Source organism: Caloenas nicobarica, chromosome 8 (assembly GCF_036013445.1).
Source record: "Caloenas nicobarica isolate bCalNic1 chromosome 8, bCalNic1.hap1, whole genome shotgun sequence".
Classification (NCBI taxonomy): domain Eukaryota; kingdom Metazoa; phylum Chordata; class Aves; order Columbiformes; family Columbidae; genus Caloenas; species Caloenas nicobarica.
This window is the reverse complement of record NC_088252.1, coordinates 21,575,221-21,592,794: the sequence shown is the minus strand read 5'-3', so window position 1 is coordinate 21,592,794 and position 17,574 is coordinate 21,575,221. Positions and strand designations below refer to the sequence as shown.

Here is a 17,574-nt window from a genome sequence, read left to right as displayed (position 1 = left end):
TACTCACAACTTCAGCACTATCATATATGTGTCTGCAGCTCTGTGTATGAGTGTTCATCAGATTGCCTCTTACGAAATGGGAACATCCTCTGGGTATCAAAGGGTGTTGGGTAAGTAATGCACAGCAGTCCGCTATAACTGGACTCTCCCTGTTTTTACAGCTTTGTCCTGTCCTGCCAACAGCAACTACAGCTCATGCATGTCTGCATGCCCAGCATCCTGCAGAGACTTCACCAGCCCCTCCGAGTGTGAATCACCTTGCGTTGAAGGCTGTGAATGTCTCCCTGGCTATATTCTCAGTGATTCTGACTGCGTGCCTTACAAACAATGTGGCTGCACATACCTTGACAAATACTATGAGGTACAGTCTCTTTGCGGGTCAGACAGCTCCCACGGCACCAAACAATATTTTCTTCTGCTAATTTTTTTTTGCAATCTCCTCCTTCTCCTCAGTGTATAATTTTGCATTAGGAACAAAGAGCATTTTTTAAAATAAAATTCTGGTCTCTGGAGGAAGAGAAAGTAGATCAGTTGGTTTGCTCTGAAACTCCACCTGCCAGAATACTCAAGGCAGGCACTTGGAGAAAGTATATGATTACACACTGGCCTCCATGTTAATTCATCACCTTAATTATGGTAAATAATAGCCTCATCATCTCTAAAGTTTACAACACGCCAGTTACAGCAAAATTCTGTCAGTCACTGTGGGCCCTCTCAGTGAAGAGTGGTATAGACAGGGTTGAGAGTCTGTAGAGTTAAGAGAGCCCCAAGCAAGCTGGAATCTGAGGAATACGAAGAATCCTCCATTGTAGCTGCAGGATAGAATTACTTTGTAGTCTCGTAGCTTTCTGTTTTAACACTTGAGATTTGGTACAAAAGGCCTAAACCAGTAAAGATTTTTTTTTTCATGGGAGGAGGGAGACACAATGAACAAGTGAGACTTACCAAAAAAAAAGGCACATGGCATTTCCACATTGCCTTGGCATCATGATGCGATGCATCTGCAACTCTTATCTCCAGCAACAGTTAGACACTGTTAGTTTGCACATGGACCCAACCTGGGGCTAGGACCTCATACCCCAAACTCTTATTTTACCTTCTTGAGTTTCAAAGAGCTGGATTAGTGAGATACTTGCTTTCTTTTTTGTAAAAACTACTGAAAACAAAAAAAATCCATAACACAACTGCCCTGTTGCCATTCATCATGAAGGCATCAGAGAGCATAGCATGGGGCCCCAGTGCTTCATTTGCGTCTTTTTCTGGCTGATTTTATTGGAATTTTTTTTTTTTTTTTTTAAACATTTAACTGCTGTCTTCCAGATTGGAGAAATATTCACCACTGATGACTGCTCTCAGGAATGCCAGTGCACAGAAAGCTCCGCTGTATTCTGCTATGAAAAAGCATGTGGATCTGATGAAATTTGTCACATTTCAAACTACACTCGCGGATGCTACAGGAGTGAGTCAACCACACATTGTCTTTAATGCCACGAAGTCTTAATTTACTGCTTGTGGACATCACTGGGTTAGGGACAATTGCCACAAAGTCTGAACAGAAGAAAAGCCCTTCATAAGCACACAGGGGATCTTTCTCTGATGTTTCATCATAGAAACAGTGTTTCTTAACCCTATTCCTGTTGTCAAGTACGAGTATTGTGCCTTAAAATATAGGGCATGTCCAATATTAGCAGTCAGTGTAATCTAACCAAGAACAGTTCTCTCAGGGTTGAATTGTCTGAGAGTCTGAAGTGTTTCTCCTTCCCTTGTGCTAGGTGGACCATGTATGCCAGATCCTTGTAAGAATGATGGAGTTTGCTCCGAAATCAACAGCACCTCTGTCTCGTTCCACTGTGAATGTTCAGAACTGTACACAGGACAAAGCTGCGACATTGAAAGGATAGGTAATAAAACTATTTTGGATTCCACTGTCTGCATTACACAGAGTGCTTTCAAAAAGGGTGTTATTATGGAGAAGACTGAGCATGCTCTTCATTTCCATGCTGTAAACTGGTAACCAAGTGGGTGAGCGCCTGTGGTCACCCAAGCAGACAGAAGGGGTTGGATCCCCCAGTGGAGATGTGAAGGCAGGACCATGTATGCAGAGCGTACAGGACCTGGGTGTGACATCACTCCAGAAAATTGCATTCGTCAGACAGCACAGTATAAATCAGACAGGCAAGGGTTGAGAAAAAATTTCTCTTCCCAGTACAGTTAGCTTTCACTGACAGAGCTCTTATTTCTTCTTCAGTTGACATTCCCACAAAGGATTCCGAGAACCATAGAAATGCCATCATCATTGGAGTTGTTGCAGGAGTTGTTGTTGTTGTCATCCTGGTCTCCTCTGCGGTGTACCTGTACAGGTAAGGCTTTTCCCAGCTTTGCTACCTTCAGCAGAATCAAAACACATACACTCCTTTTAGCCCCTGTAAACCTCAAAACTCCAATTAGTTGCATACCTGCAGGGCCGGAAAGGAACCACAGCATTCAGGATCTCATTTGAGGAATGCTAGGGAAAACTTAGCTTTTTCTCAGAAATGGACCTATGCCATTTCATTTACACAGAGCATATGCATCAATGTCACAAAACTTGGGCTTCTTCAAAATCTGACTTTGTTCATGGTCACACCATTCTTTGACCTCTAACTATAGATAAGAATAGAAATTAAAGATGGTTGGGGTTTTTTTCGTTTTTTTTTTTTTTGTCCATTGTACAGAAGGAAGAGAAAGATGGATACAGCTACGATATCGAGGGATTCTTCTTTGAGATGGTCCAGGGATGCATTGAATGACAGAGTACATACACGAGATTATGGCTACGTCGTGAACACTGCATTTGATCAAAATTAATCCCAAAATACATACCTATACTTAGCAATATTTTTCCAATTTATTTGTATTACTTTCTGCTCTTGTATTTTAATAAATTCTTGTATTTAAGAAATAGTAATAAATAAATCATTGCATTGGCCAAAAACCTTTGAAATTATTAATCTAAAACATCTCTCATGTTATAGACGCAAACTGAAATACGTCCTAAGTCACATTAGAGACAGTGGAATCTTCAGAGACTGTTTGAAAACCACAATTTCCAGACGGAATTTGTCAGCACAATTGTGCTGCACATCACCACATCCACACCTCTGATAGATATACAAACCATAGACTGATGCAGTCAGAATTAATTATAGCATCCCAGGCACATCTTCATATGATAATCTTACCCAAATCCTTCCATGGGGAGGGAATTCGCTAACTGAGCTGGACAGTCCTCGCTCCTCTTCTGGCAAGACATGTCCAACTGGGGAGAGAAATATATAAGAAGACACTGAGCTCATCTTGTGACAAGTATAGTAAACAAAGATTACCACATCACCATCCCCTTGGTAGTGTGGGACTGAAAAAAAAGTGATTGTTTGAAGGAGAGCTGCCTCCTTACTGTCAGGTTGGAGTGGACAAGAAGTAGGGTTGATATCAGCCCCCTTCCTGCAGGCACTGAGCAAGAGTATAACTTAACAAAAACTTCCTGAAGAACGAGACCCTGTTATAAACTCTCCTTGGGGTCTTTGCAAACTCTGAAGCTGCCACGCTGATGAATGTGGGTACAAATCTGCACCGGCTCAGTCCCAGACCATGCTATGGACCCCGTTACAGCAGAAGATCAAAGGTGTGTTTTGTGGCAAGGCCTAATAACACACAGCACACCCATCCCATGACAGACCACTCACAAGGCTCAGGGGACCAAGGCACTGTCTGGGTCTTGAACAAGCCCTGAATGAATTTCCAGTGCCATAAGTAAAGCTCTGAGACACAAAGAATGCATCATTAAGATTTCTCTGATGCATTTCCAGTTCTTTGCAGGTTCACATTTGATTACAGTGCAGAACAGTGTGGGCTTCCTGTGGTTTCTGTCATAATGCTGGTTATTATTTACTTGCCCTTTCACCCTTCCCTTTTATCCATAAACTCACGTGTGCTGTTAGCCAGAAAAGTATTTGTAACCTCTCTGAACAGTTAGGTAGATAAAAGGCATTTAAAAGGCATTAAAGGTCCATTCAGTAACACGCCAGCTGTCCTTATGTGCACAGTACAGCTATTTTGGAGAGGACGTCAATAGAAAGGGGCTTCCAGCCTCGTCACATAATGACAGTGAATCAGTGTGAGAGGCCCACTCGTGCGCAAATGAACTGCCAACCTTATGCTGGAATTACACCGCGATTACAAAAGCATCTTTCCTGACTGTTCAGTGGCAGCTTCCTATTGCTCCCCTGCGCTTGCGAACAGCGCGATTCTGTGACTGTTGAGCGGTGCTGACCACACTCACCTCCCCTTGCAGGCAGTGGGGGCACAGGTCAGCCCCCTCCCGCAGGATCCCAGCCCAGGCTCTCCCTGCAACAGGGCCCAGCTCTGCCCAGGTAAAGCAGATTTTGGCTTTCCATGAATACACTTTTTTTCTAATATCACAAGAATTGCCTTGGCTTTCCACTGCAGAGCTTTGCAAATACTTCAGAAACAGGGGGCGATACAGAAAGCAGAATTGCAATTCAGTGCTCCACCAAATTAACTATTTCATGCCAACAAAAGACAGAAAGATGACAAATCTTTCACTGCTCTGATCTTTTAAATCAACCAGCTTGCTCACCTGACTTTTGAAATGCTGGGCTTTAAATGCCCTGCTTTGCTCAACACACTCAGAGGACGGTTTTGTTGATAGTGAACCCTCCTTGTTAGCACACTGTGCCAGCTGTAGCCAAGGAGGCAGCTGTACCTGCTCTGCTCTGCTCATCCCTCAGCTCAGGGAACAACTACGAGATTCCTCTGATTTCCTGAACGAAATTCCTGGTCCGAAAGATGAAGGGCCACTCTAGAAACCTCTTTGCCCTAAAATGGCCATTGAGATTTACTCTGAGCTCCACCTCCTTTGCTTGTCTTCGCCAGCAAAGAAGCGAAACAGCAGCATCCCCTGTCCCACTCGGAAGGTTTCCCGGTGAGGGATGCTCACCTACCCCGGCCCCGCACACCGGAGCCCACCCCCGCGGCTGGCGGGGCCCCGGGAGCCGTCGGCCCGTCTTCCCCGGGGGCAGGACGAGCTTTTAGAGCCGACGAGCGGTTTTGGTAACACTCTCTGGAGCGGAGCCGAGCGGCTGCTGTGCAGGCAGCAGCTCCCTGGGGACCGTGCAAGCGCCGCCTGCCCGCAGCCCGCCCGGCTCCTCGCCATTTATAGCGGCCGGAAAGAGGCAGGACCCGGCGCAGCTTCCGCCGCTGACCCGCCCGGGGCGACAGCGCGGCCACAGCAGCAGCGGCGGGACAGGCGCTCGGGGGTGAGCGGGGTCGCTCCGGGGGTGGGAAGGGGTGTCTGCCCGGAGGGTGCGGCCCCCGCCGGGGTGCCGAGCGCTGCTGTGCTGCAGGGCTGCCGGCGGCGGCCGCGGGTCCGCCGAGCTCCCGGGGGTGTCCAGAGGCTGGGGACGGGCTCGGGTCCCCAGATGCCCCCCCGAGGAGCTGCGACCCTCCACTGGAGCTCGCCCGGGGGCAGACCGGGAGGGTCTTGCAGTGCAACGGGAGGGAGCCGGAATGGCTCCACCCTTCGCCTGCACCGCTCGGCGGGAGGGGCGGAGATTGAATTTCTTGCCCTACGCCAGCGCGTCGCTAGCGGGCAGGACCGGCCATCCCGAGCCAGAGCCCTGCGGGGACGGGGACATCACAGCTGCGGTCGAGTGCCAGCGGATGGTGCTCCCCACGCAGTATGAACGTGTCAGTGCCAGGCCCTAACGATCTCCCTGCCTGCGATCCCCCGGCAGATTCCCCGTGCGCATCCCAGACCTTTCCACCGTGCCTTGCGTTGAGCCTGCTCAGCAAAAGGGGCACGTCCTGAACTCACACTCTTGAGATGGCAGCTTTCGTGGGGTTCAGTGCCACCCACCCCGGTGACCCGCAGCCAGGGGACCTGATCGAGATCTTCCGGCCGGGTTACCAGCACTGGGCCCTCTACGTGGGGGACGGGTACATCATCGATGTGACACCCATAGGTAAGGCTGGTGCAGTCCAGCAGGGTGCAGAGGGGGCTTTGGGGTGACCCAGGAGCCCTGTCTCCCTCCATGGACCAGTGGTGGACCCTGTGTTTGTAGATGGCCTTTCCAGGAGCCATCCAGAAACCCTTCTGAGGGGCTAGAAAGGGTCTGCCTGGCTCATCCCATCTCTGCCTTTCCCAGATAAAGGGCTCCCAGCCACATCCTCCTGTGCCAAGTCAGTGTTCAGCAGAAAGGCCCGGGTGAGGAGGCAGGTCCTGAAGGACGCGGTGGGGAATGACACCTACCGCATCAACAACAAGTATGATGGCACCTACGCTCCCCTCCCGGTGGCAAAGATCATCCGGCGCGCTGAGTACCTCATCAACCAGGAGGTGTCCTACGACCTGCTCGGCAACAACTGCGAGCACTTCGTGACGCTGCTTCGCTACGGCGAGGCTGTCTCCGACCAGGTAAGCAACACGGGGTAAGCCCCTCCATATCTCATGCTTCATCTCCTTGCTGTTCCGTGTGAGCCCCTGGAAAAGGACACAGCCTACAAACTGCATGGGGACAGCAAAGCCCCAGGCATGGTGTCCAAACCATCACTGCCTCTGGCCTCACCAAAGACCCTGGAGCAGGAGGTTCCCTGTGGTCTGTCTGCACCCAGATAGTGCCCTCTTACTGAATGCCACAGCCCAAGGCTGAAAGCCTGAGTGCTACCTCTTCTGCTTATGGAGCAGGTGTGTCTTATTCATTTAATTACCTTGATTATCTCTGCCTGTTCTTCATTAGTTGGCCTGGGGTTAAGGAAAAAAAAACAAAACAAACAAACAAACAAAAACCCCAACTCATGATGTTTCCATCATATGTTTTACTTTCCCTTTGCAGGCCAAGCGAGCAATTGGTGCTATTGGGTTTGTAACGGCTGCAGCTGGTGCCTTCTCCTTGCTGGGCTTGCTCTTGGGCAGATCCAGAGAGAGACAGTACTGACGGGCTGCTGGAATGAGCTGGAACTGGGGCAGGGAGCCCCTGGCTGGGAGGGACCCTGGATAGTTTATGGCCACAGCTGCTACTGAGACTTACTAACCACTGTGCTGCCCTTGCTGAGGGCAGCACTAGCCTGTTTGCCACATACGCTTTGATTTCGTTGCTTGTGATGATTTTTTGTGGTAGTCTGGGAGCGCTCGTGAGCAAATTCTCCATCCTCACACCCTTGCACCCTCAGTGCTTTGCTGAGGGCTGGTACAAGGCTTCCTACACACATCCCATTTTTATCAACTACATGCCATGGGCCGTTTCTGTGAATAACCTATTTTAACCTGCTTGAAGAAACATTTTTGCTTTCTTTTTCTAAACAAAAGTAATGCGAAGGTATTGCTGAAGGTTTACTGTGTGTCCTCCAGGTGAGAGGCTGTGCAATTGGAAAATCACAGGTTCCCAGGCCTGCGGAAGGGCAGAGGAGGCACATGCTGTGTGTGCCTGTGCCTGCAGCATCCAAACTGAGCTGCTCCTCTGAGGGGAGGAAGGGCAGGTCTTACAGGTTCTATCCCTCAGGCTTTTAAATGAGTGCTCTAGATTTGGCATGATGGTGTTTTGCTCAGTTTTCTCCTGCTGGGAAAGTGGTCCTTTCCCTGGCTCTGACTCCCTTTGGGAGCAGCAGATACCCAGTCTGGGGGGCCTGACAAAAAACCTAGCTAGCTTTGGCAGCTGTTTGTTCCAGATTGGGGTCACTGTGTCACTGAAATTTCCCTCTTCATTCCTGTAAGTGCAGTAGTTGCTGCTATCAGACCTCACCAAGCTTACTAGATGATCTTTAAGGTCCCTTCCAACCCAAACCATTCTATGATTCTACTCCTTGTGCTGCCAGAGCACTGAACTTTAAAGAAAGACCACCACGGATTGCAAAGGCCACCAAGAGCCTTCACCCCCCCAGAGCTAGGGCCATTGGCTCTTCAGCAAGCAGAAGTTGAATTTAAGCAGTTTGTAGTCCCAGCACAAGACTGAAATTCCTCCAGCCAGCAGGAAGGCAAAGCCAGTGTCCCTGCAGTGCTGTGGGTGACATACCTGGAGAATGAGCTGTGCAGCACCAATGCCCCATCTCCAAATGTACAGAGCCCTGATACTTCCTTGTCACAAAGCTGGCATGTGGCTTTCATAGAAGAAAACTCTCTTGGAAAAGTGTGGCTTATTACTCTTAACCAGGAGTATCTGGCTTATGTGTTTGGAACTATGTTATTTGCAGACTGCATGTAAGAAATTAAATCCTGTGTTGTTTTTGCCACAGCCAACTGCCTGGACTGTAAGAAGAGATGAGAGCAGAAGAGCTGTCTCTGTAAGAGGCTTGCTATTTTTGTCTGCTCTTAACATGTATATAACAGGATCAGAAGCCTTTTTTAACCATCAGTTCTTTCAATGTTTGAAATAAAGCCAAGACTTCTGGTTGTAATTTGCAGTGCCCTCTGTTATTACATTTAAATAAAGTTCTTTTTTAATATGAGAAAACGTTATAATAAAACTGAACCCAAAACTCCTTTTTTTGCTTCTTGTAATCAAAAGTTCTTTCATGGCTGAACTAATTAGTTGAACAACTTTAAGGTGAAAGAGCAAGCACAGAGTGACTCAGCTGTCAGCAGACATGCACAAGAGCACATTAAAACCACTGCTTTTTGGCATGACTTAGTTAAAGAAAGAAGCCGAGGCTTAGCCCTTCTTTCTGCTGCATGACCCCAAACCTGGGCCAGGACGTGGCAGCAGCAGAGCACAAACTGGGGGGGTGAGTCATGTGTGCAGCAGCTGTGCTGGCCTCTGCCTTTGCAGGCTTAAATGGGGCATTTCCTCACCAGCCTGATCTTACAGCAATCTACGAGCTTTAACCTCGCCTGTACTCAGAGCATTATGTCTGCAAGACCTGGCAAGGGAGAGCCAGGCAAGGACAGTGTATGTGCCGTCTCACATCTGTAATTCACTCCAGGATGCAAGAAAACGGGAATTACTTTGTCTGGGGAACTTGCTTGTCATTCTTGGAAGCTGCAGCACTACATTTAACGCAGGATTCTTCAACTGTATGTGTGCTCCTCTGTGCAGTCAAGATTAGGTCACTTATTTTGGATTGCTTTCCCATCAAGCCCAGTGAGTGAATTGACAGGATCTGGTGCAGCAGTGGCTGAAACATGCAGTGCGAGTGTGACGTGGAGCAGCAGAAGCCATCGCTTTGCTGTATAGTCAGTATTTTTGAGCCTTTGTAGGAGATGTTGGCAAGGCCTGATACCTGCTGTTGCCATGGACTAGCATCAAGGCTGTTATTTCACCAGCAGCCAAGAGAAGAGTCCTCACCTGTGCTCCAGGGCACAGCCAGCGTGAGCCCAGCCTGCCTCAAGTGAGTGGGTTTGTGCAGGGATGCAGGCATCTGAATCTGGTGGACATCAAAGGATGAAAACCCAGGCTGTTCGGTGCAAGCCAGGGGAGTGCCAGCACTGCGAAGACCTGTGCCCAGCTGCAGGGGCTGGCCTAGTCCTCCTCACAGTGTTCGTAGGTGGGGTTAATGTAAATCTCATCCATGCTTTTTGCTGTAAAGACTTTTGTGTTTACAGGAGGCCAGCTGGGATCCCTCTGCAGCATCCTCTGCCACTTCTGGTACTGGCTGTTTGACCGGTACCAAAAGCAGCCTTTAATCAGCCGCCAGAGGTGCTTGTTCTGCAAGATAACATCCTGCAGAGTGACACGGCACAGGGTTGGTGCTGTTGCCCTTCACTGGAAGGGAGGACCACTCAGGGACAAAAGCCACCCCTTGCTACACCTGCAACCCCCCTGAGCTGCACAGCCCCTTTGGTAAGACAGCTGCCAAATGTCACCTTCCTCATCCACAGACAGGCCCTGCTCAGTTCTATCAGGACAACACTGAGCTCAGCCTGTTTAGCTGAAGCAGATAATCAAGGGGCAAGATTTTCCTCCTGGGGCTGTGGGACAAGCAGGCAGTGCTGCTCCTTGCAGGGGACAATGCTTAGTGTCAGATACAGCCAGCCTTGACCCACAAACTACTTTAGGGTTTAGTCATTACTGCAATATCCAACAGCACAGTCTCTAGCCTGGACGATTGTAGGACAAGAAGGAAATGGTTGTTTCAAAATCACTGCCAAGTGTTCCCAGGGGAGCCAGGGCAGCGGGCTCCTCCCAGGCAGCTCGCTCTCTCTCTAAAGGCTTAAGAGATGTGGTCTAAATCATCTCTGGGACTGTATAAAAAGGGATTTGACAGACACACATCGGGTCATAAGGGAAAAAAAAAAAAGGCCTGAGAGTTTATGCTTCTGGAGGAGGAGAATGACTGCAAATGGGGGTAGAATGACCTGACCAGATGCTGCTCCCATTCACCCCAGGGAAAAGGGGTGAACAAATGCACTCACCTCTGTAAAAAAAGATACACAAAAGGTGACCAAGAGCATCAGTAAGACGTAAAGTCTCCAGATCACAGGAGTGCAAAGAAACTGTTGGAAAAGACATGAACAGCAATTAGATTTAAATGCCTTGCCAAGATTTGTACCTGTTCCTAATGTTTTGAGAAGCTGACTAATATTTTCCCAGTGGCAAGCATGGAGGAGGCAGTAGGAAGTGACAGTCACTCCTAGTCACAGAGATCTTGGCAGGTTTGATGCCAAATTCCCCATGGCATGGAGCTGCCTAACTCATCTCAGCTACTTAAGCTACTGCTGAAATCTGCAGATCAGGTGCCTGGGGCAAGATCTGTTGCCCAAATACTTGTGGGAAGCTGCCACTAATGCACAACATGTGGCTCCTCTCCCTCTGTGTATGCTTGTCCCAATGCCAAGCCTCTACCTGAATCCATCCTGTGCGGGATGGCTAGGGACGAGACTCAGGTCTCAGCCATTCCCGATGTTGGGCAGCACAGCTGGAGGCAGCACAGCTGGAGGCAGCTGCCTGCACTGTGCCCTGGCTGAGCACCCAGGAGGGACAGGGCAGCCCGGTCCCCCGAGCTCGTGGTGCTCCGGGCAGGGGCAGCAGCAATCCTGGCCCACTCGGTTCTCTGGCCAACAAGCCTCCTCCAACATGCAAAACCACAATCCACTCTATTATCCTGTTCTGTTAGGAAGAAAAGCTCAGCAAGCTCTAAGCATTTTTTTCTTCTCCCAGCTGCCACCCAGTCTTTAGAGGTGAGGAGGACTAACTCGTTAATCAAGCACTTGTCAGGAGGATGTTAGAGAAGTTTGAAAAGGCTGCCCAATCAGTGTCAGAGCAGCAAATTAATTTCCAAGATAATTGTAGCTGTAGCTTCTGCTTTGTATACATAAAGGGCCAGCAAAATATGTGGCATGAAAAGAAAATGTATGTTTCATTTGCGCTTACCTGTATACCACTGTACATAGCATCAATGTCAGTGAAGAAGAGGCAGATTGCAAGCTGAAGGGCCAGGAAGACTGAAAATATATCTAGGGAAAGAGGAGCATTTGTGGCCCTGGGAAGGAAGTGGGTTGGTGACCAAACTCTGCAAATATGCTGGCAGGAGCTGCAAATGCTAATGCTGTGAAACTGATGTCATGTAAAATGCCTTTTTTTTTTTTGTCTCCCTGAGAGAAGAGCTGTGGAACTGAAATTAGAAGAGCTACTCACCAGCATCCTGCTGCAAAGCTCACCACCTGCACTGTTTTTTCTGGAACAAGTTATTTGGCATGTTCTGATTCTTCTACAACCACAGAAAACTGCCTTGAAGGGACACTGCTGTGAGCCAGACCAGCATCCCCTCCCCTGCGCTCACTCCTCCATGAGCTCAGCTGTACACCTGGACCACAGGCAGCAGAGGAGGCTGTTGTTCTGGTGGGCTGCCCTTCCAGTGGGGACATGTGCTTCTGTGACCAAGAGGGTGTGAAGGTGGGATATACCTGTGCCTTCCACAGGAAGAGTTTTATCTGGCTTTGCATCCTCTTCCAGAGGAGCAGGAGGCCACAGAGCAATGGCAAATGGCTCAGAGATCTGGAGGTGCCAAACTCCTGGCAACTACCAGGAGCTGAGCATCTTCAAACCATCTGGCAAGTTGGGTCAGCAGCTTCCAACAGACTCCTGGCAACCTCCTCACTGCCAGGGAGGAGAGGGGACAGGGCTGAGGGGGTGTCAAAAACAAGTGAATTGCCCTTTGCTTTCTCCTAGGGATTGTCCCTAAACAGGGATAAAACACAGCAAAGCGTGTGCAGATTTCTCAGCTGACAGAGGCCTCTGTCCTGTCTCAGCCTGGCTGCTTGCAGGGCAGATACTCTCTGGTCCCACCTGTCTTCTGCAAGTGACCAGTGCTCTGTGAAATGGGTTTGGGACCTGCCATTTAACAAAATACCCAGCAAAATCAACTCTGCTAAGGTGGATGAAGTCCTGCCCTCTCATCTATGACCCGCAATTGCAGATAAGCTATCAGTCAACTGATGGCTGGAACGGCTAAATCATCTCTGCTAAACTCAAACAGAAAAAGGTTATTGTGAGAGGATGTTAACAGTGATATTATCACAGGCTTTTCTCTCTCATCTGTAGGAATGGAAGTCTAGCAAGGTAAAACTGTGAATCTCAGAGGAACTCTTTTTGATGTGTCTATTTCTAAACGAATACTTCCAAACCTCATAAGCTCTCTGTGTTCCAATAATACACACTTCTGCACTAAATCCAGTCCACCATCTTCTACAAAGCACATGTTTTCCAAAATAAGATGCAGTCTCCTTTCTCAGCTCTGCTGCTTTTATCTCAAGCAGTGCTCACTGAGCTTTTTTTTGTAATGAGGAAGTAGGAGCTCACATACACCAACTATTATTTTACATTCCAGTCATTGGTGTGGGTACAGAAAAATCCACAGCATCCCTTCCCTAGCAACCTCTCCTGCCAGGCTTATTTTGGGGCAGGAACAGGAGTCTGCAGAGTACATGTTACTCCAGCTCTACTCACGGTTGGTGAAGATGGGCTTCCGAAATGGCTTTCCCTTGGAAAAGATGAAGGCCACAATGATGCAGTTGATAGAAGACAGTGGCCATAGCGTGGTGTCTTCGTAACTGAGGACAGTGCTCTGGGCACCGCTGCTGGTACCGTTTCCCCAGGGGCTGGTGGGGGCAAGGTCTGGTGCTCTGGAGAGCAACGCCTGTACGGTAACACCCAGCGGTTTGTTCCTGCTCTCTCCAGCAACAGTGAGCTGCAAACAGCAATCCCCTCTTCTTTCCAACCCAGCCTACTATAATAACCAGGTATCACCCACAGGAGCAAAACTCACACATTTAAAAACAAAACAAAGCAACGACGACAACAACAAAACAAAACCAAGAGAAAACAACAAAAACACAAAACAGCAACGACCAAACAAAACCAAACAAAAAAAAATCAGCTTAATTTTCTGGTGTATGCCAAAATCTCAGCTCTCAGGTGAGCAAGGCCAGCAGAGTTTGAGAGACACAGCTATGAAGACATGTGCCCCAGCTGCCCGCACGCTCCTCCGGCACGCTCGCCTGTGGAGCATCCATGCAGCGCAGGGAAAGCGCCTCGGGCAGGCCCTGGCATCTGAGAGTATCCTCAGTGAAACACCTCCTGCCTTACCAGTTCATTTCTCCATGGCGATATTAGCTTTTTCAGAAAGGTATCGCATCTTGTTAATGTGTAGCAATCAATATCCGTAGTTAGCATGAGTCCTGTTTGGGGAAGGAAACATTCCTTTGGGGGACCAGAAGGAGCATCTTTGGGGTCAAACTCCCAACTGCGTCTGGTTTTTTCAGCTTTGCTGAAGCTGCAGCCAGGATAGCACCAGTAGCTGTGCTGGAGTTGCTGAGTGTGCAGGAGTGTGTGTGTATATATATATATATATATATATATAATTTTTTTTTTTTTTTTTTTTTGTATATGTGGGATTCTGCCCCTGTGTTTTCATTTCAGCCTCAGCTGATGCTGCCTTCTGTCCTGCACTGGGGACAAGCAGTGGTTGACTCTGAGCAAGGGGTGAAGATACTCCTGATACAGAGGGATCCCTGCGGGGAAACTGGGAGGAAGGCAGCCACAGGGGATGCGAACAGGGGTTGCGTGTGGAGGAAGGGAGGGTCTGAAAGATGGGCCTGGAGCAGCGCTAGCTGGGACAATTGCGCTTCAGAGAAACATGTTATTGGATTGGTTCAAGAAGAAAACCAGAGGACCTTACCTGAGTTTCTGAAATTCTTCAACAAGGCAGGACTTCTGGCCAGGAAACACCCTAGCAAAGACAGCCGCGTTCACCAGTATCTGCAAGAAAGAGCAAGAGGCTGCCTTGGGCAGGCATTTGTGCCTCCATCACTCCACCAAGGCAGGATCAGGCATCCCTGATGGGTGCCTGACACGTTCGTAAAACCCTCTAATCCCATCTCCCAAACACTGTCACGGTTTTGCTACCCTAAGGGATCAGGTTTCCTCTAACATCAGATTTATCCTGCTCTGTTTTTTTCATTTCTCTCTCTGCAGGACGTGCTGGGAAGCCAGCGATCACCATGAGCTCTGTGGCAGCCTTTAGAGCAGCAAGGCATTGTGAGTGTTTCACAAGTGCAGAACAGATGGTTGATGACAGCAGCAATAACACTGCTCAGTCTGAGGTTTCTCCTACCTGAAAATCTGGCCAGCGGATATAAAATCCCAAAATCTGTCCCAGCACTAGCTATTTTAGGGACTGGGTGACAGGAATTGGGGATTTCTTCTGCTAGATGTGGCTATTTCATGTTCCTGATGCCCCTGCTGAGCAGAGGCCATTGCCAGCTATGGTAGTGGCACATGGGAAGGGGGTTGATGGTTTTAATTAACCTGAAATTGGGAAGGTGACTGTGGAGTAATTCCACTGCATGGCTGCTCGCAGCACCACAGCCCCCTCTGTCATTTGAGGTCTTAGAAGATGCTGAAAGCAAGCTGTTTGGGTTAAACCTGCGGCATGCTGGGAGGCTGCCTGGAGGTATCAAAATGTGTAGTGACAACATTACAGCTACCAACAGAAAAAGCCCTTTCTCCAGCCAGAACACCACCGTCACTTAATAAAACAGGGAGGGCAAGTAAGTGCATTGTTTCCTCTGAACTTACTTTTGTCAGCAAGCTGCAGAAGTGCTTTAGAATAACCTGATAGGACTTTCCATTATTGCAAAATGATAGTTCCAGATTTCTCCTTCCAAGGTGACCTTTTCCTTCTATTAGCACATACCTCCTAGAAATAAGACAGTATTTATTCTCACAGGCCATAAGATGGCATTTAACTTCCACTTCATCAGCCACCCACCAGGCAATCAGGGACACAGCTTTCTGCAGTATCCTTCTGTAAATCTTTACACCTGGCAGTATTTGATATTCTAGCTGTGTTTCTGCATGTAACTAATGCCTGTTAGCTATGGGCTACTAGTGTAGACACTGAAGTTTAGTCCAGCAAATAGTCACGCAGACGAGCATGTATAATTGCATTAATTCTGCACACTTCAAGCGTGATTGAAGTGGCCATTGCATCTGCAAAGCCTTGCCAGTTATTCATGTAGTTATTTTGCATGTTGCCCTGAGCAAAGGACCGCTGGATTAATTATTTCTTCCTAAGAGGTGCACAGTCCACACCACACCTCCATATACCCTGGGGTAGATACACACTAAGCCCCAGGTTTCCTCTGTCCCTCAGAGCTCCTTCCAAATCCCCAACAAAAAGCCAGATATTAGACATTTAAAGCTTTGTTAATCCCTCTGGCACCCAAAAGCAGCCATCCCTGGCTGTGCTTACATGAGGAGCAGCTGTGTTTGCTTTGCAGCCTTCTGCCAATCGCCGGGCAATGGAAGCTGGAGTGGAGCCCTCTGGTTTGTTTGCATTGATGAGGATGACTTAGCTGTGTGTGTGAATCATATCCGCGTTCCTGGCCACCGTGACAGCTGTCTGCAGGTTGTCACCTGCAAGGATAATACAGAGGCAGGCTTCTCATGTCTGCCATAGCACAGTGGCAGCCCAGGATGCCCATGGACGGGCAATGGAGGATGCTGGAGGAGTGAATCTCTCTCCTGTGTGCCCCGCGGCAGCCGGCACAGCTACGGGAGGAGCCTGGGGGGTTTACCTGTGACCATCACGCTCCTGATGCAGGCAGCAGCCAGCTGTTGTAGCACGGGCTTCATCTCCTGCTTCAGGCGGTTCTCCATCACCAGGAGGCCCAGGAACGCCAGCCCAGACTCTGTCTCCTCTCTTAGAGCAAGGACAGAAACACGTGCTGTTTCCCATGAGTGGCACAGAGAGAGAGAGACTCTGGTTTTTATTCAACGGGAAAGCCATGTTTGGTGGGAAACACGCTTCCTCTGCAGGGAAACACAACTGCTATGAGTTAAAGGCAAGCAGAGCTCAACAAGCACCAACATTTCTGCAGCTTCAGCCAAGCTGCTGGTCCCTGGGAAGAAGAAACATAGCAGAGACACGTGTGCAGAGAGATGGACAGGGATTTGCAGGAACTGGCTGGCTGAAACCTGCAGATTACAGTATACAGAATTATTTTCTATTACAGCCCCAATATGTTGCCTTATTAAAGCACAATAACAAGCTTTCATTACACTTTGATAACAGCTTCTGAATTTCAGCTCAGCGAGCCTTGCAAGAGCAGTAATAAAGCAGGCAATTAACAGTGTAATCAGCATCTGCTGAGTGGAAGGTGTTACATGGTGCAGCTTCCCAGTAGGTTCCCTTTGGCAGGAGAGGAGGGGAAGGTTTGGGTCAGGGCAGGTCAGTTTGGGGCAGGTGGTAACAAGCAGATAGTAAAGCAAGCCCTCAGTAACACCAGCAGCCCATCAGCACAACATACCTGTCTAGGTTGCTTACCTCTTTTCCTAGGTTTAGTGCTTCATGGGCCAGGGCAATGACTCTGGAGCCTTGGCTTGTATATGTCTCAACCTCCTTTAAGAAATTATCTGGGACTGTTTACAGGAAAAAAACTTTAGTGGTTAGAATATTCTATCCTTGCTGATTGCTGTTCTATGGTTAAACGCCTGTCCTTTAAACAAATTTATAGCCTTAGCTACAGCACTGTGCCCTCTCATAGAAGTCAGCTGTTTTGGACCAAGGCTGTGAACTGACTGTTCAAATAAGTGATCTATTTGTCCATTTTATACTTCTAAAATGCATGTTAATGTGCAGGTAGATAAGATAAATTACTGGGCAGAGGATACATGATTGACTTCATAATTCTGTCCTAAGCTTTACTGCATATGTGCTGAGTGACCAAGTAGTTGTTTTTACTTTAATGCCTTAATGTGAGAATTCTTCCAAATCCTAAATTTTCAATTCTCTGATCATTCCCGTGGCTCTAAAAGCAAAGAGTTCCTTTTAACTTTGCAGTATTTTGTACGCACTAGGTACTGAAATCACAGCTTTACAGTGCAGTACCTAATTAGTCATTAAGCTAAGTCATTAGACAGGGTAAGAGGAGCTAATTAGAAACCTGAGAAAGTGGAACGTGATTTTGAAGATACTTTTCTTGCTGATGTTGACTTGTTTGGAAGTTTGTGTCATTAGATCTTAGGTGGTTCTAAACTAAATCTTTCTATTGTCCCTCAAACCAATTTTTACCTGTTTTCA

The 17,574-nt window shown here is 48.2% G+C and overlaps 2 protein-coding genes across 2 annotated transcripts in view; one reads left to right on the top strand and one right to left on the bottom strand.

Moving 5' to 3' along the window:
* The first annotated feature begins 5,207 nt into the window (after positions 1-5,207).
* PLAAT1 (phospholipase A and acyltransferase 1) lies at positions 5,208-8,535 on the top strand. The gene is made up of 4 exons (XM_065640480.1): positions 5,208-5,318; positions 5,796-6,023; positions 6,207-6,475; positions 6,894-8,535. The coding sequence occupies exons 2-4, from the start codon at positions 5,885-5,887 to the stop codon at positions 6,993-6,995; spliced, it is 510 nt and encodes a 169-aa protein (XP_065496552.1). The 5' UTR covers positions 5,208-5,318; positions 5,796-5,884; the 3' UTR covers positions 6,996-8,535.
* Positions 8,536-9,512: 977 nt separating this feature from the next.
* LOC135991741 (probable cation-transporting ATPase 13A4) overlaps positions 9,513-17,574 on the bottom strand; it is a 28,910-nt gene continuing 20,848 nt past the window's right edge. Inside the window, 11 exon segments of the mRNA XM_065640555.1 lie at positions 9,513-9,713; positions 10,406-10,486; positions 11,364-11,446; positions 12,939-13,114; positions 14,170-14,249; positions 15,069-15,124; positions 15,127-15,174; positions 15,177-15,189; positions 15,745-15,908; positions 16,070-16,194; positions 16,802-16,913. Of these exon segments, the coding sequence (XP_065496627.1) occupies positions 9,513-9,713; positions 10,406-10,486; positions 11,364-11,446; positions 12,939-13,114; positions 14,170-14,249; positions 15,069-15,124; positions 15,127-15,174; positions 15,177-15,189; positions 15,745-15,908; positions 16,070-16,194; positions 16,802-16,913 (1,139 nt within the window).